Source organism: Pungitius pungitius, chromosome 7 (genome assembly GCF_949316345.1).
Source record: "Pungitius pungitius chromosome 7, fPunPun2.1, whole genome shotgun sequence".
In the NCBI taxonomy this organism is placed as follows: domain Eukaryota; kingdom Metazoa; phylum Chordata; class Actinopteri; order Perciformes; family Gasterosteidae; genus Pungitius; species Pungitius pungitius.
This window is the reverse complement of record NC_084906.1, coordinates 18,289,720-18,314,167: the sequence shown is the minus strand read 5'-3', so window position 1 is coordinate 18,314,167 and position 24,448 is coordinate 18,289,720. Positions and strand designations below refer to the sequence as shown.

General features: G+C 46.0%; 1 protein-coding gene across 2 annotated transcripts in view; it reads right to left on the bottom strand.

Moving 5' to 3' along the window:
* Nucleotides 1-23,828, bottom strand: part of LOC119216381 (zinc finger protein GLIS1) — a 56,050-nt gene extending 32,222 nt beyond the window's left edge. For both annotated transcript variants that reach the window (XM_062563284.1, XM_062563285.1), the window contains exons 1-3: nt 23,711-23,828; nt 23,194-23,540; nt 871-1,063 (exon numbers count right to left, since the gene is read on the bottom strand). In XM_062563284.1, coding sequence (XP_062419268.1) covers nt 871-1,063; nt 23,194-23,482 — 482 coding nt within the window. In that variant the 5' untranslated portion in view covers nt 23,483-23,540; nt 23,711-23,828. The remainder of the gene's footprint in view (nt 1-870; nt 1,064-23,193; nt 23,541-23,710) is intronic.
* Nucleotides 23,829-24,448: the final 620 nt, after the last annotated feature.

Genomic DNA, 24,448 nt, shown 5'->3' with positions numbered 1-24,448 from the left:
TGAATGGGCATTTATGACTAAGAATAGAGAGAGGGGGGAGGGACGGATGGCTGCTGAGACCGAGAGGCCACTGGCTAGTGTGTCCGTCTGACAGGCTTTGATGACACAAAGGGGTTAAACCCAACCCAATATTGGGGATAAATAGGGAGTCACCTGTTTTGGTGGCATAATTGCGGCCTATGAAGGGTCATCGTTTACAATACTGTGTATTATGGTGGGAATCTTTGCCCCACTGAATGGGGAACCCAGGTCAGATTTCTCCATGCGTCGCTGTGATCTCCTACATAATCATTCCTGTCATTTGGCTCATTATGGATTTTGTCCAAAGCCCCTGAGTGATGTGAGAAGAGCTCCCTTTTCTCCGGGGCTGTCTCATGAAGGTATCGTCTTTGTCCCTTCCCCCGAGCGCGACAGGGGGGGGGGGGGGGGGGGGGGGGGGGAACACTGAGCTATCGCTAGCATCGTTGTTGTTCATGAAGTATTCACCCCACCACCACCCTCTCTTTCTATGCAGGAGCACCATTTCCTGTTTGGCTATAGAGAAAATATTGACAGACTCGGAAGACGAGGGGAAAGGAGGTACAAACCCCACATCGGAGACTTATACTGGAAATTGTTTCTCACGGGGGCCGACGGTAGTCAGAGAATTCACAACACGAGAATTGCATTAGTATAACATAAATGTTGTACTTTGGACCCCACCGGCGTGTTTTACGAGGCTGGGTAAACATTTTCCAGCTACATATGTGTGTAGCAAAGATAATGAAAAACAGATTGTACCTGCGTACATTTAGTAACACAAAACCCGACAGGGAACATTTAGAGGTGGAACGGGAAGAAAATGATGTCGAAGCGGCAGTGACAGTTTACCTGGTGTCTTGGTGAGGGGCGTCCTGCAGAATGAGGTCGGGCGCAGGTCTGTTGCCGTGGAGGCTCTGGGTGTAGAGCCCCCCCAGATGCCCCCCCACCAGCAGCGGCAGGCTCTGCCCGCAACGCATCAGGGTGCCCTCAACATCGCACAGCTCGTCGTCCAAATCCTTCTCCGAGCAGTAGGGAGCATTCGCTGAAAGAAGAGCAGAAAGAAAATATCACATAACTGAATAAATCCACAGTTTGTGAGGCTCAGCGGTGACCCGGCGTCGTTCTCCCATTCAGAACGGGGCCGAGCGGCGGGGGACCCAGTGAGTCCTACTGACTGCCCTGGAAGAACAATCACTTTAAATGGGATCCACGCCATCCGTGACATGTTGAAATCCTATTAGATTATCCATATTCTCTTGAGGGAAAATTGCTGGCTGCCACAACTGTAGTTTCTGGTGATATATGGAGAGCTCTCTGGCCAACAGATGACGGTAAGAATAAAGTCCGAGAGATTTATTGCCAAATATTATTGCTGGAGCGATTGAGGAATTGTGTTCCAAATGGCGATGCGTCCATTTTGCTAAAATAAACAAACTCCAATTAATGTGCCCGAAAGATCCAGCCAGTAAAAGTGTAACCAATGTATGAATAAAGACTTCATGTGCTGTCCCTTAAGATTTACCACCAGTGGTTCTAATTTTATGAAAGCAAACATTTTGTAATAATGCTGACCTCACTTTTTTCACACTGATTTTTAATAAAAAAAATTAATATATTTTAAGTGAGATGGAACAGATCTAAAGGCACTACGTGAAGGACAAAAGGCTCGCTTTGGATAAAGAATGATGTTTCATTTAAACGTTTTTTTTCTGAAATAGAAAAAAAAGGGTTTACGGTGGAGCAAATAAATGGATCATATTTGCGTATTACCCGTTAGATGAGGACATTTTTTTCCTAAAATAAAACTGCTCTGTTTACTTTATTGGCTCAACTGCAGCCATTTTTCTTCTCATCATTTTTTATCACCTCAACCTTAAGAAGAAATAAAGGCTTTATGAATGGGAACAGAAACAGGAGAGAGAGATGAAAGTGAACGGAGGGGGGCCGGGGTGGTGGGGGGAGGGGGGGGTCGTCTATGAAGAAATATTTGTGAGGGGTAAGCTGATATCCCCACACTCGGGTGTGTAGGCGGCCACTCGTCCCCTGTTCCAACTTTCCTAACTCAATTTCTCAAATTGAATTTTGTCCTAATGGTATTATTGACAATGTTATCGCACACTATGAGCTATTAAATAATAAAGTCACCTAAGCACCCTGTAGGTGAGAGAAAGAAAAGAAGAAATGGCACTGGTGGGAATGAATAAGCTGAAAGATGAACTACATTTTGAAACAGTCAGAGAAATATTCGTGCAAACGTTGAACAATGAAGAGGGACCAGCAAAGAGGGAAAGATATTACGACATGAGTACCAAATGGAAAAGGAGAGTAAACAGTAACAGGGAGAGAGCGGGGCTTGGGGGGGGGGGGGGGGGGGGGGGGGCAGGGGGGCGGGGAGGAGGGAGGGGGGGGGGTGTAAAGGTTAAAAAGACGAACAAAAGACAAGCGAAAACAAGGGAGCTTTGTGATCCATGTCACGCTCCCTGTAAGACGCATCTCTGCACAGCTGACGGCTCCTTGTTAAAATCTCCTCTGCGTTTGTCTCGTCGCGGGTCATCGCTGAAGCACAAGGAATCGGTGAAAAGGCAGAGCGGGGGCCACGCAAAGCCGGAGGGGTGGCGTCGGAACAACGCTGGTTTCACTCAGCGGCCGTTAACGGGAAGGCACGACGTTCTGCTTTCAGGCAACACAAGTCGTGGTGTTTATAATAAATTTGGGATTGTTTCGTCCTTGGGTTTTTTTTGTATGAACGTTTCAAGGCCCGCTGACGTGAAGCCAAGTGCTCTTCTGCCTCCAGTCGACGGTAATTCAATCAGGATCGCCTGAGGTGACACGATGGAGATGACTAATAGATCTCTCAATCGGGCGTTGACTGTCCATGAACATGCACGCAAAAAAACAACCAAATAAAACCATTGCCATCAAAAAAGCACTCCATGGCCTGGCAGTCGGTCAACCGGGGCCTTGACTGAATGCACATGCTCCCTCTCACACACACACACACACACACACACACACCACGGTCACCACTTAGACCCGAACCGGGAAGCCTGGTAAATGTAACCCGAATTATGAGACAATGCTCGGCGTTTCACCACGCAGAGAGCGGATGCTCGCCAGGAAAAGTCCACCGTTTGAATGAGTTGGACATAAAGAAAAGACGGGGGGGGGGACCCCGCAACGCTGATTACCTGTCTGCAGATCATTTCCACCACAACTCGCAAATAATGCGGCCATTGTTTTCCTTCATGATGGGAGATGTCACTCGAGTCTTCACTGAGAACTCATTGAACTGCAGGCAGAGCTCTGTTTTTTGAGAGTATGGTTTCAGGCCTGACTACTGAACCTGAATATTCTGATTACATTCACAATCTTGTACATATATTTGATGGTCAGATGGTTCACGATAGAAATGCTCATTTTGGCCCTCAACATTCTTGGAGGGTTGTTTGCATTTCGACGAGATCTTCTCTCACTGAACATTGGGTCAGAAGTTTGGGAATCTTGGATTACTGGATTATCATGCTGTCTAATCTACAACAATCAACAAAGACTTTAAACCTTTAATAACTTGGAGGCAGTGGAAACGAGAACACTGAGGTATTTCAAAAAATATGTTGCTTTAACCTCCATTTATACATCGGGCAGCAACATTGCAACATTGGCATTTGTTTGGGATTGTACGAGTGTGTGTGTGTTCAACACGGCTCGCAGGACTTCACCCTCTGCTCTGCACGGATTACTTCACCACAACTTTACAACGCGCACTAAGTAGTGGTGAGGCATTACAATATCTGGCTCAACCATTGGCCGGAATAGAGAGAGAGACAATGAGCGGCTCTTATACGACCAGGTGGGCCTTTGTGCTGCTCCCGTATCCAACCTCCATGATGGCCGCTACCAAAGCTTGAGTGGACTCGGGTTGCTCCACCCGAGAGACACCTTCTTAAGAGTCTCCGAGAGCAGAGAGTGTTAGCAGAGTGTTAAAGTTCTCGCAGGAGAACGCTAGCGCTCCAGTGATTTAGAGCTTTGTTGGATTAACAGCATCAGTCATGCTCTGGTTGGGGGAAACAGGCTCCTCGACATATGGTGGCTTGGATGGCACCCAACGGCAAATTTGGTTTATATTGAATGCGCCACGGTAATTTAGCGCTGAACATTTCATTGTGTGTTTTCGAAGGCAGGATTGATCCAGAGGTGGAAGCCCGAAGGAGCATCGTGTGTCGAGAGGGGGAAATGTCAGCCTTCCAGCAGCAGTGTCAGGAGAAGAGAGAGAGAGAGAGAGAGAGTGTGTTAGTTAGTGGGAATTAAGATGCGTTAGAGTGAATGATCGATGAACTTTTTTTTTTTTAAATTTGTGCCGAGTTCGCGGGTGGTCTGTTCAGCAGATGTGCTTTCATCATACTCTACATTGTTTTGTTTTTTCTCACATGGCACCGTAGTTCCCCGGGAAAACGTGAGCCGTTCCAAAAATGCCGCTGTGTGAAATTGAGTTTATTGACCACTATAGTGCAATGTTTTTATGGGTCTTTGTTCCGTGCACTTACACAAGCTCACTGGCGACACAGTACTGCCTACCGCTGGTTTCACAGACCAACAATGGGGGGGGAGGGGAAGTAGCAAAGCAGCATAGCGATGCGCCATTTAAGGCAAGGAACCAGATAACTAATTTCAAGTTCAACATCACACAGGTTTTTAAAAAAGTCAGTAAATTAGTCACCTTGCAAAGGTTAGTTCAGAAACAAGGAGTTCAAGGAAACAATCTGTAAGCACAGTAATTTAAAAGAAATCTTCACATTTACAGTTAATTCTTTCACATTTTCCAGGAAAAAAAGAGTTTACTATTCAGTCCAATTCTAGCTAGCACCTTGGAACGAGCAGGGTGGCGAAACCTACTGTGATAGAAAACACAGTTGCAAGCATTCAGGCCCAATTTGGTTGAGATGCTGTAAGGGGCATGAGAGCAGGGGTGCAGGGGCAGGAGGAAAGAGGCAGGCCGCTGCCAGAAGCACCGGGGGCAAATGATGTGTTCAGGGAAGAGACCGGCTACAGATGTGCTGGCTCATCCTCACAAAGAGCCACTGATGTCAGCATTGACAGTTAAAGACGCAAGCACAAATAAGGACTCTATTGTTGTTCGCCTCTTAAAAACACCACACACACACACACACACACACAAAGAAAAAAAAAAAAGAAAGAAGCACATTTTTGGTAACGATCCCTGTGGATAACATGGTGTCTAATAATACTGTGTAACAGTGGTATCTTCATCACATGGTATCTATTGCTCAGTCTGCCTCCCCTCCTGTATAATTAAAGCAGCACGTTCTTTTCAGTGAGGATGAGTGCAGGATGACAGTAAACTGAGGAGCTCAGTGAAACATATGAGAGGAGAAGTCAAATTAAAAGGGAGCAGTTTGTAAGCTCCATAGCACATGAAAACAAAAACAAATGAGAGCTATTTTAAAAAGATAAACATGGTTATTAGAGAACTTGTCTTGGGATACGTGTGATTATTTTTTGGGCCTGGGTTGCGCAGGGAAAGAAGCTTCCAATCACCCTGCAACACGCTCCGATGTCATCCATTTGTCACGCTTCCTCCTTCGTCCAAATCCCGCGTCAACGCAGCGCGTGCGAGCGGCAAAACTCGCCGATGCATCGCGATGGCGCTCGGCAAGGACCTTCTAATCCGCCTCCCGCTGATCAGTGCGCCCCCCCCCCCCTGTGGCCACGGAGGCTGAACCACCAGCGAAACGAACGCACAGCCGATAATTCTGATGATTAGCGCCCGACCCACTCCTCTGTGGCGGTGAGAACGTGGACGGTTGGACACGCTTGACGCACACTGGAGAAGAATTGCCCATTTGGGATGGTGGCCCCAGCCTGGGTGCGTTAGAACTGCACACCTATCCAAGCTGCCTCGGGGTCTGACGGTCAGAGTCATGTTCAAGTTCAGCAGTGTTGTGCCTCGGCTGAAAAAAATAAATGAAAAAAAAGCTTTCCCCTGACCCCAGTGACTAATAAATGACTAATAAAGCGGAGCAGACACATGTCTCCAATCTAGCGGATCTTAACCCCCTCGGAAACAACACGGTCATTATCCCAAGATACAAAGTTCTGACTGCATTACCATACAAAGCATTCCTGTCCGGACAGTGAAGATCAAACCACATCATCGCGTAGTTAAATATGTCGCTGTCTCCCTCAATGAATCTCCCGACTTCTCGCACTTTGTGGTACAATTATTCCTCCGCGGACAGCGCCGGTCCTCCATCTGATCAGCAGATGGTCCGGAGAGCGTTATTAAGTGTAATTGGTGGTAATCTGGGGCGATTTTTTATTTCGGTGACACTTCATTTTCTATAATTCTCGCCTCCCTCTTTTAAGTCACCTAAGCGTTGTGTTAAGTGCCAGAACGAGACGGTGCCTGTGCCAGCGTTTAATGCGTCCAAGTCCTAAGAGACATGCAGGCCTCAATGAAAAGCAGATGTGAAGATTGATAGATGGTTTAGGGAGAGGAAAGGGGAGCGATCAGAGGAGTTCTGTGCTTAAAGCGGGAGGCTGTTTGGGGGTGAAGAGGGGGGTGTAAGGAGTGTGATACAAACATCTGAACCCAAGGTACAACACGCTGCCAAAACCACAAGACGGATGCCTCTGGAAATCCAATGTGACACCTCAACTGGCCGCACTTCGGCTCCATAAATCATAACATTCAGCACCTAAACAGTTAATAACGATCATTTTACTCCCGTTGCCCCCCCCCCCAACACCCCCACTTGCCCATCTGTTTCCTCGACTCCTTCAACACGAGACAGGTCAACAGTTACAAGTGTGTGACGGCGGGCTGTGGGACTTCGGAGAGGGATGCTCCGGTTGTGCGTCTTGTCTGGTGCAGATGTTGTGTATTAAGGGGTCCAAAGCCTTTCCCAGCTACTCTGAAATCTCATAACTCACGTCTATATTTGTGTCTGCGGCAAAGGCCCGGAACTTATTTGTTTGCTTAGTAAAAGATGTATGATTGTAAAGCCTGAGGGCACGAGAAAATGAAAAATAACAACGTCTACGAGGAAAGATCCTCTTAAAGCAGGTGCGCGGCGAGGGAAGAAGAAAACTTGTATTAAATTACTGCCGGAGCGCAGAGATGTCAGTGTTTTTGCAGCGGGATTACCAGCACCAGAGGACATGAGAACTTTCATGAGAATAAAATCAAATTGTTCTCGCGGCTTTAGCAGCTCCCAGCCAGGTATCTTTTGTTCCTCCCGGGCCTTCTCATGGTCAAACGGTGACCTCGTGACCCGGTGAGGTCGCACCAAGTGGCTACGAATGCGGCGGTCGGTAAACGATTAGCTCTGCTCCCCTTGAGCGCGCCGGAGAGCAGCACATGTTGAGGGCAGCGGGCTCTTCACACGGCACCGTAACAACCGCGGTCTTGAGCACGAAATAGTTGGCAGCCAACAGCGCTTCCGCCCCCGACAAAACCGCCCCAATCTCCACGCCCAGTGCCATGATTGTCACCCTGCCAGAGACCAACGCCTCCACCACACGGCGTAAAGAGTCACAGCACAGGAGAAAAAGCCGTGGAATCCTGGGCGTCTTACGCTGCCGTCATTCCAGGTCTCTTCACCACAACATCCGACAACCCGTCACAGCCAATCAAGGCCTTGGTCCTCCCCAATTAACATAATTATATCTTTACACTTGTGCATGTCACCACCTGGTGGCAGCCCCTGGTCACAACCCTCCAGGCTGTCTCCAGAGAGAATACATCTGACAACAGGTCCTAAGAGAAGGAAAAGGTCTGTCAGTCAGAAGTTGGATGTCCAAGCACATCATTAGATACTCATTATCAGCGTGAAATCCCTCAAAAAAATGATCATATGCAGTTTTGAAGCGTTTTAATATATATTTAAGTCCACCTTAATTCAGCCTTATACACATAATTTATTATAACTGGAGATACAACAGAACTACATTGAGTAACGAGTGCCAAAAACAACAGCTGTGGAGTAAATCCTACCAACTTTGAATGGTCCTTTTGGAGTTTCCAGATTGTGGTGCTGTTGAACCGTAATGCGTGACGCGCAGAGGTCTCGCTCATATTCAGTCCACCCTCTTTATTCACTAGTTTGTGCCGAGTGAAGGTAATAAACGAGCCACTGAGAGAATTTTCTGAGGGGCTTATGTAAGATTTCCACTTTTCACATAAAAAAATGGATAAATTGCTCCCCTCTTTTACAAACTAATATAAAGATTGCATACAAGATTGCATTAGCTATTCTAAACCCTAAAATGTAAGCAGGTTTTTACAAAAAAGAGGGTTTATGTTTCCAACAGTTATAACAGCGAGATGATCAGAAACAACAGAATCGGGTCATTAGCTTAAGCAACAATAACCACATGATGATATTGGACCAGCAAGAAAAAACAGAGCGAACCGTACTAAAATCCAGACTTAATCGCCAGGAAATCCAAGGAGAACATCTCATCATGCTCGAAGACAATGTTTGCCCCTTGACCTCTGGGAAGGGCAGTAAAAAAAGATAAGCACCACAGCAACGATTGATTTTGACCAAAATAAGCATATCACCTATCCTTAAGTCAAACTTTTTTAGAACCTTAGTTAATCTAACAAAAATGTGCTTGGTTAACAGACCACTTTAAAGCAAATAAAACTAGAATCACCAGGCTTTACAAGGAGGGCTCGGCCAAACCACGTCCTAGAATTCAACTTAAAAAAAGCCACCTGAATGCAAAGTCCAAGCAGCGCACCGAGCATCGGGGAGGCCCACTGGGCCGACTGGGACCGACCAGCAGGCCGACGAGACGCGGCGCAACCTTAGTGACGGACGCCTTTATGGGGCCGGCGAGCAACCCGGGCCAACGCCGCTGAAACCTCGCCATGGGAGCGGGGAGGCGCTTCGATGCCAGACAAGAGGCTGCTCTGTTTGGGGAGGCGGCAGTAAATACTTCCATCGCGGCACCCCACCCTCGGCGAACATGTTCAAGGTGAGACTGGCACACTTTTCCAAAGCATCAAGTTGTTTTCTGTCACAACTTGCTTTATTGGAACGGCTTCTGTGTGCGCATGCTGCTTTTGAGAGCCTGTTTTTTTTTCTGTGTGTGTTTGTTCGCCTGTGAGAATAACCAGTGTATATAAATGAACTAGGTTATCGAATTAACTTTTTTCCCGACAAAAGTCATTTGAGGAGGCAAAAAAAATAAAAATAAAACTATTTTTCCTTGTTCTTTAAAAAAGTACAATTTATGAGGAAAAGAAAGCTAAGTGTTTTCTGGACCACAAAGAAAAATCGAACATATATATATAGCCAATATAAAATCTAAATTGAGTTGAGTTGTTATGATCATGATTCTTTCTATCCAAACAATGTTTGGATTTTATGTTCATATTGACAAAACTTGTGTATATTAAGACTTTGATTAGTTGGATGTGAGTGACATAAATAAATAAGAAGTATGGACCAACTTGAACAGACATGAAACAATGGTGAGTATTGTACCTTTAAGCCAATAATGAAAGAGAAAGTCTTGGAGTTTAAGACAATTCGCGGACGATAATCTTTAGCATGTACAATGTTCACCATACCCACCACCTCAGTGGCTAATGGAAATGCCATTGGTTCAGCTGGAATATTCAGTAATAACTTTGGGAGATATAAAATATAATTTCTACCGAATGGTCACGCTACCGGAAAGGATAAGGTGTGACCAAAGTTATTACGGAATAACTACTGAATCACAAGGGGAACGTGATACATTGATTAGTCATCGAGAAATTTCCCTGAAACCCACACGTGTGAACCTCATTGTGGTGCTGGAGGTCTAAAGTCATTCATCCTCCCTCTAGGCAGCATGAACATCTATGTTAGCCTAGCTCTTCTCCATTAGTCTAGCTTATCTCTGATTGCCCTAGCTCATCTATGTTAGCCTAGCTCATCTCTGATTGCCCTAGCTCATCAATGTTAGCCTAGCTCATCTCCTTAGACTAGCTCATCTCTGTTAGCCCTAGCTCATCTCCGTAGCCTAGCTCATCTTTGTTATCCTAGCTCATCTGTTAGCCTAGCTCATCTCTGTAGCTTAGCTCATCTTCATAGCCTAGCTCATCTCTGTTAACCTAGCTCATCTCCGTAGACTAGCTCATCTCTGTTAGCGTAGCTCATCTCCGTTGGCCTAGCTCATCTCCGTAGCTTAGCTCATCTCTGTAGCCTAGCTCATCTTCGTAGCCTAGCTCATCTCCATTAGCAGTAGCTCATCTCTGTTAGCCTAGCTTATCTTTGCGTTGATTTCGGTCTTAGCCACCAGTACAAAACTCCTTTCGTCTTCATCCAGCAGCCAATATTTACAAGGCATCCCGAATCTGTGAAAGGATTTGATTGAACACAGATGGCAGGAAATTCCTTGGAAGTGACAGTGGCCAAAAACGGAACAGGAGAGTATCTCTATGTAGCAGCGAGTCGGAGCCTATCTGTCGGATGGTCTCTCTTTTTTTAGCCCAGTGCCGCCTCCGGCCATCGATTACAGTTTGTGGAGAGATTAGTTTTATGCAACTTCTGTAAAACAAGTGATCAATTTGCAGCAATTACTGTCTATATACATATCTGATGGTTTAGCGGCAACCGTGGGGGAGAAAGAAATGAATAGCTAGGAAAACGTCTGGAGGAAAATGCCCTTGATGGTCGGTGGTCCGACTGAGAGCTTGAATTTAAGGGATGGTAATTAGATCAAATTCGAACAGAGCTACATTTGAAAATGATTATTTTGTTACCTACTCACAGTGCACATAACCTTCTGTTATTCTCAGAGGGGATGCTAGTTGTTTAGAACAAGGGCCAAACCAGATGTTTTTGGAACCAAAAGAGGAGTCCGATTTCACTTCCTACTTCTTTGTTACTTTTGTTTTTTTTAGCGCAGGAAGAATAATGGAATGTTGCTTTGAGAAAAGGATATGTTCAAAGCATGCATAGTAATTGCTTTGGCTTTTGACGTTTCTGGTTAAACTTGAGGCCAGTGCCTCTCCACGGTGTGCACAATGAATATTAGCTTGTCCGGATGATTAGGAGTTAACTCTGCCCCAAAATGGACCTCTTTTAGGAAAATGCGTTTTTTTTCAATAACACATAAATTTGCTTTGACAGCAGAGGCACAGAGGGTCAGCTTTTTATTTTGATTTAATTATTGGTGTTGTTTTATGTCCCCGGTTTATAAAACATTAGATTCCAGCACGCAAAAAAAGCTGTTCACGAAGAGCACTAAACCCCTTTGCGTTTCCCCAAAACAAATGTTATCTCACAACACAGCACACGTCGCACCAGATAAACTACATCATAACATTGTATGACGTAGGTCATCGTCTGACCATTCACCGCACTGTTATGAAGGGGGAACTTTTGAAGGGATTCAAGATTGATGTAGATGATTTTCTTCAAGCAACGTCCTAAAATGAGGAATATCACAGAACCTATTTTTAAAAATAGTGACAATATTTAGATTGAAAAAAACAGATGACGCTTCTGACACACACTGTTAATATTCTGCAACTGATTCAAACCAGCAGTGAGGGACTGTGCAGAAAAAAAATATACAGAACAAATAAGAGGGCCCCAGGTTTTCCACTGAGTGAACCTGTGTTGAGTTTCAAACCACACATACCTAAGGAAGTCAGCAATTCCATTCTTTTATTGTGTGTCGAGTCCTTCATTCACCAAAGGCTTTGGCAGCCGCATCAAGCACACACACACACACAAACACACACACAGACACAGACACGCGCACGGATCACACACAGCGACAGGCACACGGTAACAGGTAACTTGAGATGGACGGTCCTTCACATCAATAACAGCTGTATAATGCTGCTGTGAGGAAATCATCGTCGACCCCTCGTCTCTCCACAGCCTCGGGAGGAGCCCCACGTCGGCCACCGCTTGAGCAGCGGTGCCATGGTTCTTCCTGAGCCCCCCCCCGTGGTTCCAGGGATTAAGGCCCAGTAGGGACTGTAAAGCGCCCCCCCCCCCCCCCAAAAAAAATGGTACAGAATGACACCTAAGGAAACACATTCAATCTTATGCGGTGGGAGGTCAATACACAGATATTTACCCAGACAGCGGCGCTGTGCGCTGGAATGGACAGGGCCACCATCAAAGAGCTTTACGAGCAAATATATTCTCACTGCGTCAGCATTTTAGATGTTCAGGCGTTAAAGCCCTCCTGTGCTTTCCCTTCTCTTGTTTAATGGCTGTAATAAGATTCCTTTTGGTAGGATGTCTACGCTAGCTGCGCGAAGCAGCCCGATGGTGATACGAGAGTTTGGCTTGTTTCTCTGTAGTTTCACTGTGGGTCAGCACCAGCACCTCCAGTGACATCACAACAACCCAGAACGGTTAACGAACCACTATTAGTGTGATTGAATTTGGTGCTTTAACAAGAACTTAGATCGACAGACTACTGACGCACGCAGGACTAATACATAAAAAATCCTCATCACCTGTAGACAAAGAATCTTATCTAAGGTGTACTAAGAAATAGATTCTACATATAATGCCGTGTACACAGTCATTTACTTAAAAGAATGTTTTGCATGAGATGTATAAACATGTATGTGTCATATTAAATAATAATGGCTGCATTGATGTAGGATAGGGGGGCCATAGTTATGTGTGCCACACTCTCTAATGATGCCCCATGACGAAGCAGCGAATACCACGCTAACCGGAATGGCTAAAGTCTTACCATTAGACTTTAACCAGACAGCGATCAACTCAAAAGTGAAATGTGACGGCCGTCAGTTGATAGATTTTTGGAGAGGTCTCGTGGTGAGAAGGAGCCTAATCAGACGTTAACGAGCAGAAGTAAAGAAATCGTTGTTCATAATCACCGTCTTGGCCTCTGTCGTGTGTGCTGCTTGGCCCGAGAGTGTGAGGCGTGAATAAAAGAGTGAATCAAGAGGGTGTAGAACTTTACACCTGGCCTGGCATTCATTGTGGAGCTCCCCTCGCCTGTTTTCCAATATAGTCTCCAAAACCATAAATCGTGTCGCTCTCCATTTATTTTCATTTTTTACGGTGTTTGAAATGCAAATGTTTCTTTCCTCGCACGTTAAAATTGAGAGAGGGGCCCATCTTAAAAAAAAAAAAAAAGAAGAAGAGAGATTTCATGTGAAATATGAATTCTGGCCATTTAGCATCATCCCCAAGATAAACATGCGGGCTCTCAGCGCTGGTCTTTTGGCGCTGTTAAACGAGTGTACTTTGGCATGCAGCCGTGTACATTTACCGACGCATCGCCGCTCTCGCTGGACTCCTTCATGACTCGCAGCTCTCGGGGCCCGTAGAAGACTGGCGTCTTTACTGGGGCCTTGATTGGCCATGTTTTCGTGTCAAATGACAGGGCTGGTCTTGTAAAAGTGGCCACTGTGGTAAAACCGTGCATCTACATTTACAGCTAAAGCCATCAAGGGCCCGGCTCACAAGTCCGGTTGACTTTTGTTGAACTGCGGTTTTGGAGGTTACACATTAAACCTTTCTCTCACGCCGCAGATCCTTGCTGAGCTTCTTTTTTTTTTTTAAATCATTACTTCATAGTTACGGTTGAACTGCAATATCTTTACTAGTTGGAATAAAAAGCGTCATTGCTTAGAACATTAATAAGTTATTGTAAAACTTGAGTGGGAATTTATTGTTCCTACTGTAACAAATAATCAAATATATTTAAAAAATATAAGAAAAAAAAAACAGACTGGTAATTTATGCTGGATGCCAGTACCATACTGACATTTATGTGCAATTAGAGAGGAGAACCAAGACAGCTGAGGCACCAAAGATGCAAAGCAAAGACTCAAAATAAATTATTCAATATGCATCAACATCATTTGAAAAACTTGGACCATTCCGAAATTTCTCCCGAGACATTTCGCAGCGCAAGTGGTGACGTTTAACTCAACACGTCGGGCCGCTGCTCCGTGCACAAAGTCCGACTGTGCCCGAGCCTGGCGAGAGGCCTGGACTGCTCGTGGTCGTTGTGAAGCCCAAAAGTGGTATGAAAACGTGACCAGGCCCACGTAAACAGAAACAGCGTATGAGAAGACGAGGCGGGGCCCGGATAAAGGGAGGTGCCGGCGCCGTGATCAAGAAGGGTGAGCAAAGTGACCAAAGGGAGCCATCGGAGGAGAGGCCGGGGGGGTGACCATCAAAGAAACGTCGAACTTGACAAAAAACAGACACTGTTTCGTCTGGCAAAAACATGTTGGCTGTTTCGATGGCTTGGAGACGCTTCGAGGAGAACCCGTTTATTGTCTCCATCGCAAAATGTTTCCTTTTCCAGCCGGAGAGTTAGGATCTCCGGCGTTTCGGGTATACGGTTGTGTGAATTGGGGATTTCTTGAGTGATTTTGTTTCACAGTAAATGTAAATCACAGTTTGAGTGTAGCAAGCCTCTATACAGGAAGGTTTTCACAGCGTAGCACAGTGACGAACCCTTGTGCATATGGACCCTTTTTTCCAACTCTGACAGATTAAACTATGGTCATTCGGTGCAGTGTTTTCTTTCCCTTCGCTCCTGCATCGCTCCGCTGAGAGATGACCTGCGTGTTCCTCTGCAGGAACGTCCGCGGAGCGCCACCGCGTGAACGCAGCGGAGGGAGCGGCCAGCAGGCATTCGTTAAGTCAGTCAGCTAGAGGCGGAGGTTGTGTTCGGGCAGCAGCAGCAGCAGCGGCGGGGCTGTTTTGACTAAGCCATCTCAGCGAGGGCCCGGTCATGGAGACTCGCAGCATTTGTTAAAGATTAGCGGCCCTGAGTCCCGACGCTCTGAGCTGGGGTCAGGCAGAGTGCGCGGCTCGGACCTATCTCTGCCATCTGCGGCGCACGCGCACGGCAACGTCTACTCGCCCGGGCACATGAGACACACTGAATAATGTGATTAAAAAGGGGGGGGTTTGGAGTTCGCCGAGGGGGAGAGCGTACAGAAGTCGAACCCTTCAGGAAGCAGCGTTACCCCCGTTTGACAGAAGGTCGCAGGGGTCACGACACAGAGGCATTTACAGCATATACAAAGCAATACGCGTATCAAGATCGCCTTTTCTTACCGGCGACTAAAGTTTCTTACTCTGTGCCCCCCCCCCCCCCTCCCCCCCTCCCCCTGTGTGTCTTCATTGGTTCTCTGGTACATGGGAGTGTTGCTGCATCAGATGTGAACGCTTGCAGAGCAACTACGCCCAATAAAAGGAACAAGAATAGGCCCACGTCATTAGCCGAGATACTAGATGAAAACCAACTGTGTGGGAACAATAAAACAATTTGTCACGGGAGAAGGGTGCAGATAAATTCTGAGAGCATTTTCCAATTGGCCGAGGCTCCCAGGCGCCGGGCCAAGTGCTCAGCACCTGGCTGCTGCCGGGTTCATTTTTAGCCTTCGAACACACGTGCCTGTACGGGCTGAAAGTGCCTGATTAGGCTTTTCATTGGTTGTCAGTCAACATGTGCTGTAATCAGACAGAAAGGTTAGATGAACGGAGAGAAGAGAAATGTTGCTTTCCTCCACTCTTTCTCTTTCGGTGCCTCAATCTGTGACTTACTGGGGAGAGCGCCAGTTACTCCTCCCACATATTCTCTTCAAAAACCCCCGGTGATTTATTGGAGATATTTTCAGCTGCGGGAATTTTTATTGGTTGCTGAAGGCGTGTCAACCCATGTCCGTGTGGATCATAACTGCAGATAGTAACGCACTGACCATGAAAATACTACGACGCACACCCCAACGTCACACAAACTACCCGTTTTGACCTCTTCACCGACATCTGTTGTGTCTCTGCTCTGATGGCTTGGCAAGACACAATGTTTGTGTATTAAATCCTTTTCAAACGGTTTTAATGTTCAAAGTTCATGCACATCTCCATTCTGTCCTCCACTTTGACCCAAACATCAGCGTGCGCACACAAACACACACACACACACACACACACACACAGTCCAAAATGCGCTCACTAATAAAACTGCCAACAACGAGCCCCATAAGAGATTGGAAGTATCCAACATGATGTTTGTGTTAAGCAGTGTATTATAGAAGCCGACTTCTGGGTCTTGGGGGGAATGTTAAGCATGCTAATGAAGAGTGCATACTGAGGCTATTACACAGTGTAATATGGATCCGTTTAACACACTTACTGCTTGGCCCATATGAAACGCATAAAGAAAACGGGTCCTACATTTAATCCTGGCGACAGTAAATCAAAGAGGAACCGGGCCGATCCTCTGGAGCGAAACAGCTGAAAGCAGAATTGTTTCCTCATTGGGGATCACAGGATGAACTCTGCCAACGGAGCCAAAGCTGCACAGCTTTCCTTCACATGTGACGGGAAGAGGAATAAAAAGCAGAAAGATACAGAAAGGAGCCAGAAGATAACAGATGGACAGTGCGACCATCTCATCCTGTGGTTTTTTTTTTTTCAAATAGACAATCCTTGGACCGGCTGAGGAAATGGACGGGGAAGAAAGTTTGTGGTTGTAAGTTTTACTTTTAACAAACCTTCTGTAAAATAAGAGAAAAGTACTATTGTGTCGTTGGCTATTACAGTGATACATAGGGATTTCTCATACATAACATACCCCCGCCCTTCCCCCCCCTCATCACAACATGGGAAATTGCCTGTTCTTATCACATACTGTATCTCATTGCTCCGATATTAGACCACTGAAAAACAGCTTTCCCTTTCAGATGTAATTGTCTGTAAAAAGTCTGTAAAAATAACCCTAAGCGCCACAGATCACAGTGCTGGCATCGAGCCTCTCAACTTTATTAACATCCAGAGTCGGCCTGGCCGAGCTCCCGGCTCCCCTGAAACTTGGACTTAAAAGCGTTGACCTGAACAGGGCATCGGCCTTGCTTTCCCAAAACCCTCGACTTCCCAAGAACACCGGGTCCACCTGCGCTACGATGCTGCCTGTTGCATAGACATCCCCCCCCCCCCCCCCGACCTCAGAGCATCACACGAGCTAGAATGTATTCAGACTCAGACTCTGTATTCGCACACCACTGCTTTAAAATATATCACCGAAAGAATAATTCATTAGATATGGACTCTGAATGATGCAACTTGGCCCTCTATCGTGAACAATGAGGTGCAAGGGTGCATATATCTGCCAAGACATGAGGCACATGTGAATAGAATATCTGAACCCCGGATCTGGTGCAAGTCGTCACGCTCAGGTTCTGTGATGTGATGTCGAAATGATTCGCCCCGACCAGCCCGAGAGTATTTTTTTCTGTTCTCGCGGCAGCCTCCGCTCCCGCTCATTCCTTCGTGCTCTTATTAGTCACGAAATGCGAGAAAAAAAAAGTTTTTTTTTGTTAACACAGCGCAGGAGCTGGACTGCTTATGCACATCCAGAATGCCGGGCTTCTAAACACAAGCACCAATAAAAGTATATAAACTGCACTATTAGACTTTATAATGTCTTTCATGGTCCTCCGGGGCAGCCGCCAGCCAATGGTTGCCGTGAGCTGACTGGGCTCTGCCCCCGTGGCAGCTTCCTGGCAGAGACGCAGAGCGAGCGAGGGAGAGAGAGAACGAGAGAACAAGGAGGAGGAGGAGGAGGAGGATAAAACTTGTGCTCCTCGGCACTAATGAAGGCATTAAAACGGCCTCGGCGCGCATTATGTTTGCCCATTTGTTTTTGACCACTCAGTCGACGCCAATGTTTGATTGGCTGGCTGATTAATCTCCAGCAGTCAAGAAATAACAACTCGACCATTGAAGCACTCAGACCGGTTGCTGTTCTATTTTTAAACGCTGATCTGCTTCCATTACATTTTTTTTTTTACCTAATATTGTTTGACTTTCTTTTCCATTACATTTTCCTACATAATATATTTTTTACTATACTTTTTTTCCAAAACATCATCATGGACTATTATTTTTTTTCATCGCTTTTTTTTAACCTAATATATTTTTTACCTATTTTGACCAAAAATGTTTCAAATTTCTTTTCCCATTTTTTGACCTAATATTTTTCTCTTTTTTTCAAAACGACCTAATATAATCAAATATTTTTTTCATGATCTTTTTTGGCCTAATATGTATTTATTTTGCAGTGACAATGCACACTAATCAACAGATGTACTGTAAGTGAACCACACTGGCTAATTTCCATCTGCTGATGGAATATGTTTTGATTTTTTTTTCCTACGTGACATTATTTTGACTCTATCTTCCTTGATTTTCTTTTTGACCTAATGTATATAAAATACTTTTTGAGCCAAGTACTTTTCTTTTCAAAGCTTCTCTCTCTCTCTCTCAGCTCTGGCAGAAGCGGAGGCGAACGGAGCGGATTCCACTTTGATGAAACACCGCAGCGCCGAGCCAAGAACAGCAAGTGGCACGGCCCAGATGAAAATCAAGAACCCAACCGTGCTAAGTCATGCACACAGACGTCTGCGAGAGGAGCTGCTGCTGTCTGAAAAATGCACGGGTAACACAGACCCTGCAGACGTGTGGTCAGCTGTGGCGTGTCTGGTCCATGCAACACAAATTACAGATAGGTATCTCTTCTAAAAATATTGAAAAAAAGTCAAATCTGGTAGAATTCACAGAGACCTGGCAGCTTGTTCTTAAACCTGTAGTGTGAGCAACTTTTTCGAGCACTTCTCGGGGCAAGGCTTAGACTAAAAATACATTTTTATTATGACATATCGGAGCAAACACCGAGGCCCGGAGCCCATTTGTCCTGGTATTCCAGTGATATTTCGACACTCACTCCAAGCAGATCGGATTTTTGCCGTGTGACTGAGTCCGAATTCCTTCGGTCACATAGGAAGACTTGACGAAGACTTGGACGAAGGAGGACGGCAGGCGGAGAGGCCCGGCAGCGAAAAACAAAAAACGTTTGTTTGCGGCACGCGTTCGTTTTGAAACGTCAGAGGACCAATCAGAAGACACGGCAACGGCCACAGCCTCCCGGAGGTCGAGGTGACGCAACACTTGTCTCTCCCGCTTGCACACACCCGCGGGGGGGGGGGGGGGGGGGGGGGCAAGTTTGATCGACCCCCACCCCCGAGCAGATGCCGGACCCTTCTCCAGTGGCTGTGACTCAGGAGGCGCTCTCTCATTCCATTACCCGGCATTCCCTTCCGCAGCGGCTCTTCCAGACAGAGGTTTTTTACGGGAATGCCGGCGGGGAAGCATCGGCTTGGTGAAGCGATGGAACATGCTGCAGACACCGCTCCGTGCACGCCTTCGCCCCATAGCTCACCGCTGAGCTCATTGTAGACACACCGAAGGCGTGAGGTGAGGAGCTCTCCGTGGCTCGAGGGGGAAAGTACCGACTGGTGAAAAACACTTGTGAGAAGGTTTCCATCACCGTGGTACTTTGGGATCCACCATCAGGCCTCGCATAGCTCCACTGGCTTCAGTTGCACGGATGCAGAAAGTGAGGAAAGCATCCGGCTGTTTTAAACGCGGAACAGCTGCTGCGACCTTGTATGTTGCTGTTGCCCTAAAGAAAACGTATGTTTTGTGTAAGCCAAGGTTTAACCTCGTTAAATGTATCCGGTGAAGATATTGGAGGCTTAAGATCTTTTGGTTTGGTATCAAATTCTGGTATTTGAATTTTTGCAAAACCAGACGATGACACCATCCGAAATGACTGACTCAGCACTGTGGGAGAACAGTACAGGATTGATTTAAACTGTGGTCAAACATCTACAGTAAATATTTAAACTGCGTCAACTGCTGAATCACCCGCCCCTCCCCCCCCCCCCCTTCGCCCTCCCCCGGGATCCATTGTTCCATTAGGGATGCATTTTGTCAAGATCTAGACCACTCTTTGATCATTGACTCAGACTGCAGTCATAGCCCTGATTCTGGTTGGTAGAACAGAGTCACAAACGACCAAACGGAAATACTGAGAAACATTCCAGGACGAATAAATAATATGAGACATCAGAGGCAAACGAAAACTGGGAAAAAGAAAACAGTTGAAACAAATGTTTTCCCAGAGTTATAGCTGTATAAACATTTTATGTGAGAAGGAAATCTGAAATGTACTCAGATGAAAGTCTCTGCTGCCCGAAGAACGCATTGGAACCATTTTTTAAAAATGTAAATGATATTTCAAATGTGAACCCTAGTTCCCTTGTGCCATATCTATGAGGAATAATAAGTATAATTTTAGTACATGTGCATCATCAATTACTCTTCTACGTCAATAAATGACAGAAGAGAACATTTTCGATTTCAAAGTCGCAATGAAAAAAATAATGGCTCCTCTTTCCAGACTAAAGAATAATAATAAATAAACCTCACAGTTTGATGGAATTTGAGACCTCACCAAAAGCACTTAATGTGTTCCTCTATGCACACACGACCAAAACTATTCACGAGCTGCTGGTAAGCTGTCATTAAGCGCTGGGCTCAAAGCGGGGCTGTAATGGTCGGTTGTTTCTCATAACAGTCGGATTATCGCCCCGCGGCCTGACGTCTACAAATGCTGCTGTGGGAAAACACAGGAAACTGGGTCATTTTGAGGAAACTCGACATTCGCTGCCAATGCCACTTCACCACACACACACACACACACACACACACACACAAAAAAAAAAGTGTGTCCTTTTGTGCGCGGCAGATGCACGTGTTGCTCGTATGCTGTCACGGTGTCGCGTGCTTTGCATGCAGGTGTGCGTACGGCGTGTGTGCATGCAACGCTTATAGAACACATGTCACTCTAATGTGTGTTGGCAGAAAACAACAGCGAACAGCCGTAGAGGTGCAAAAATGATGGAATCCAAATATCCATTACTCATGTCTTTACAGGCTGAATCAACAGACAGGCCTCTGCGTTAGTCTGGGACTCCGGCACACTCCTCTAACTAAAACATTTCCCCCAAATAGGCTCACACACACACACACACACACTCGACAGCTTGGTCCCGGCCAGGAGGAACTTCAGCGCGGTATCCAATGAGTAGACACGCCGGTCAAACCTGATATTCTTTTTTTTTTTTTCAAGAGAGGTCAAGTGTTTTTCTTTGAAAGACAAATATTTTCCTTGCTGGTGGGCCCTAATGTTTATGGCACAGTGGCGTACGGACAATCAGCCGGCGTTCCGCGCACAAAGAGCAACACAAAACGTCAGGCCGGCGTGCCGCAGCTCACGACGTGATGTGAGGAAAAATAGTGAAGAAATGTCATCGTTTAGCTGGAGCACTTTTTTTTTGCAACGGCACAGCAAATGCAAGTAAGTCATTTTCCCCTCATTCGGGATACCTGGCACCTGAAATAAGGATCCTGCATGAAGGCACTACAGCTCTATAAGTCACAGCCTTCATTAACACACAAGCCGTCTCCCTCACAAATGGATGCACACAGACTCCCTCAAACAGCCGAGTCATTTACATCCCCAGTAATGAGAAAATCAACAGAACAGCGCTGAATGCAAATATCTCAGAACCCACCGTGGCACAAAAATCAATGAAAAGTCAGTCGTACGCTGAATTCTTAATTGTTCATATTTTGCAATCAAAGGATGCGCCGTTAAAAGGTCATAAAGCGTCCCACCTGAGGTGAGTTCTTCCTGCAGTGTCTCCGTCAGGATAAATATTAGTCTGTGTTTGTTCAAAGATTCCTTTCAGTATAAATCCACAGAATGCAGGTCAAACTACAGTTCTGCCCCCAAATGGGAGGATGTAATTTGAACGCATGCAATGAGGCATGATACAAAAGACTGATGAGCACAGAGATCAGTTACGCACTCAGCGTAAGAGACCAAACAGGGCAAAACGCCTCCCACACAGTGCATGCTAATCTCAGATAGACACCATCAGCCGTGCCAAAACATACTGTTTTATTACTGAACCTTTACTGCTAAATCATTTTTTTAAGTAGGTTTTTTTTGGTGGGGGGGGGGGAGTTGTACTCCAAAGAGATGATGAAAATGTCTTTAATTCATTAACCCCCTGGATATTGAAATTATAAATAATTTTTTTTTTTTTTTTTAAACACTCAACTGCCTCAGAGTCAGGACCAAACAAACGGATACGTGTCTCCTCCGATGTCAGTCGGCTCAACATAGTCCACAAACGCACAACACATCTTGCGTTCCCACAATACACGGGGAGGCGAGTTCAAAAGCGGCGCGGAGACAATGAGGCGATTCATTCCGCTTCGGGATGCTGAGGCCGCAACTGCGCTCCGAGAGAACTCATAAATGCTGCGACGCATTCACCGGACATATGGTTTGGGTTTGGCACAAAGAAAAAAAAAATAATCAAATCCGTTGATCCTCTTCTTGCTGCAACGATGATTGCTAATATAAAAGTCTGTTCCCGTCTAATCATAATTTAGGACGGGGCTGTAATTACCTCCGCCCTCTCATAACAACACTCTGTGTAAACAGGATGGAGCGGGCTTCTACAGACAGTTTACGCTCTGCGTGCTCTATTATCTGTACGTTTTTGCTTTCACTGATGAGCAAAGGTCAAAGTGTACCCTATTTGTTCTAAAAAGGTACAAAATCCTATTTAAATTTTGAGCCTTTTTGAGCATGTAGATTTCATCGTCTTCAGGATTCATATTGTGTTCAACATTTTTAACAAATGTTTTAGTTTGCATATATTCTTTTGCTTTTATTGTTTTTTATTGTTTTGAAGAGTCAAAGGTTGCACATATATATATATATATATATATATATTTTTTTAACTAAAAGAGGCAACACCCTAATCCTACAAGTGGCCTTGCCTTGTTAACTACTCCCCGGACTGGAGGCTACATCCCTTCACAGGGCATTTATGTGCAACGGAGACTTTGAATCTGTTATTTATGAATCGGCTCAGGATGCAAGCGAGTTCTGCTTCTAATTAACGGACCTCATCCACAAAAATACGGCACAGCTGCCTCAAATGATGCTCTTTGAGGAGCAATGTGGAAGCAACGTTATTTTGGATAAATGGATGTTTATCTCAGATAAAGACTGCTAATTAGCCGGACTCCTGCTGTTTGAGTGCATTCTTTTTTAACAATAGCAATAATTATTAGTACATAAAATATTAATTAATTATTTCATATTAATCAACTAACTAATTAACAACTTTAGAGCTTCCAAACTGCTAAAGAGCATCACTTTTAAGACCTCCGCCTCACATTGTGTGTGTGTCTGGGGGGGGGGTCCTACCTTGCGCGGCTTGGAAAGAGAGGCACGACCGCGGCGCTTTGGCGGCCAGGTGCGCTTTTTCCCCGCACGCGCCGGCTGCCTTCTGGCCGGCGCAGTTCACGTGCGTCGGGCTGTCGTGGGAGCTCCGGCGGACCAGCGACCCGAAGCCCCCGCCGCCGCCGCCGGCCCTCCGCGGGCAGACGTCCGCCTTGCCGCCGAACGCGGAGAGCGACAGGCCGGGGAAGTCGGCGAAGGTCGTCGGGGTCTGACAGTGGCTGACCATCCCGAACAGCGCGGAGGGGTCCTGCATCGGTGTCTCGGCGTTCCCATGCAGCAGCGCGCGCGCGCGTGTCCGTTTCTCACTCTGCCTGCGCGATCACGAAGAGATGAAACATACACGGAATAAATAAATAAGCAAATCACTGCAAGCTGCACGAACGCGGTGACCCCCCCCCCCCCCCCCCCCGTCGTGCAGCCGTAAATGCAAAGGGGACCATTGGACACATTAGAGAAAACTTTTTAAACTTTTTAAACCCACCTTAGTCATTGCGCACATCGGCGTGTTCGTGGAACCGGAGGAGGAGAGCATCTGCGAGCCGGATCGATAGCATCCTTAGTGCGGATCATCAGCATCCCGTGTGTGTCCCTCTCTCTCGCTCTCTCTTTACGCCCCCCTCCCCCCTCTCTCTCTCTCTCTCTCTCTCTCTCTCTCTCACTCTCTCATGAGCACCAATGAAGACTGCGTCCGTGTGTTTTTTTTTGTCTCTGTGGGAGGATAAGATCTGGATGATACAGCTGTTAGCAGTTCTGAGCTCGGGTGTGAGCTTTGCGCGCTACTTTGCGCTCGAGTGCCACGATACTTGACTCACAGCACTTAGTGCGGCTCGGTGTGAAACATGCAGAAGGAGTCATTCAACAACCGGCTTAGACTCACAACATGCGTGGGGCCAAAATCCCACGCGGTGACATTTTGATAAAACGTCACAAAAAATGCATATACATAATTTTTTGGCACGTGCAGCACTGTGCAGCTGTGAGTATTGCTGTCCGTTAAGGTACTATAAAAGCATTACATGAGAACATTTGGATCAGAATTCTCATACAGAGAATTTAGAAATCGGTTTATTGATCAAATGGGTATAAAAACGTAAAAGTGGTCACACATTTAGCTATTTGTTAAGGCAGTCTATAATATTTCAACTGCATAAGTCCTGAACTTGTTTATTATTTGAATCATGATGTATTACGTCTGGCAGCAAAAAAAATAAAAATTCTG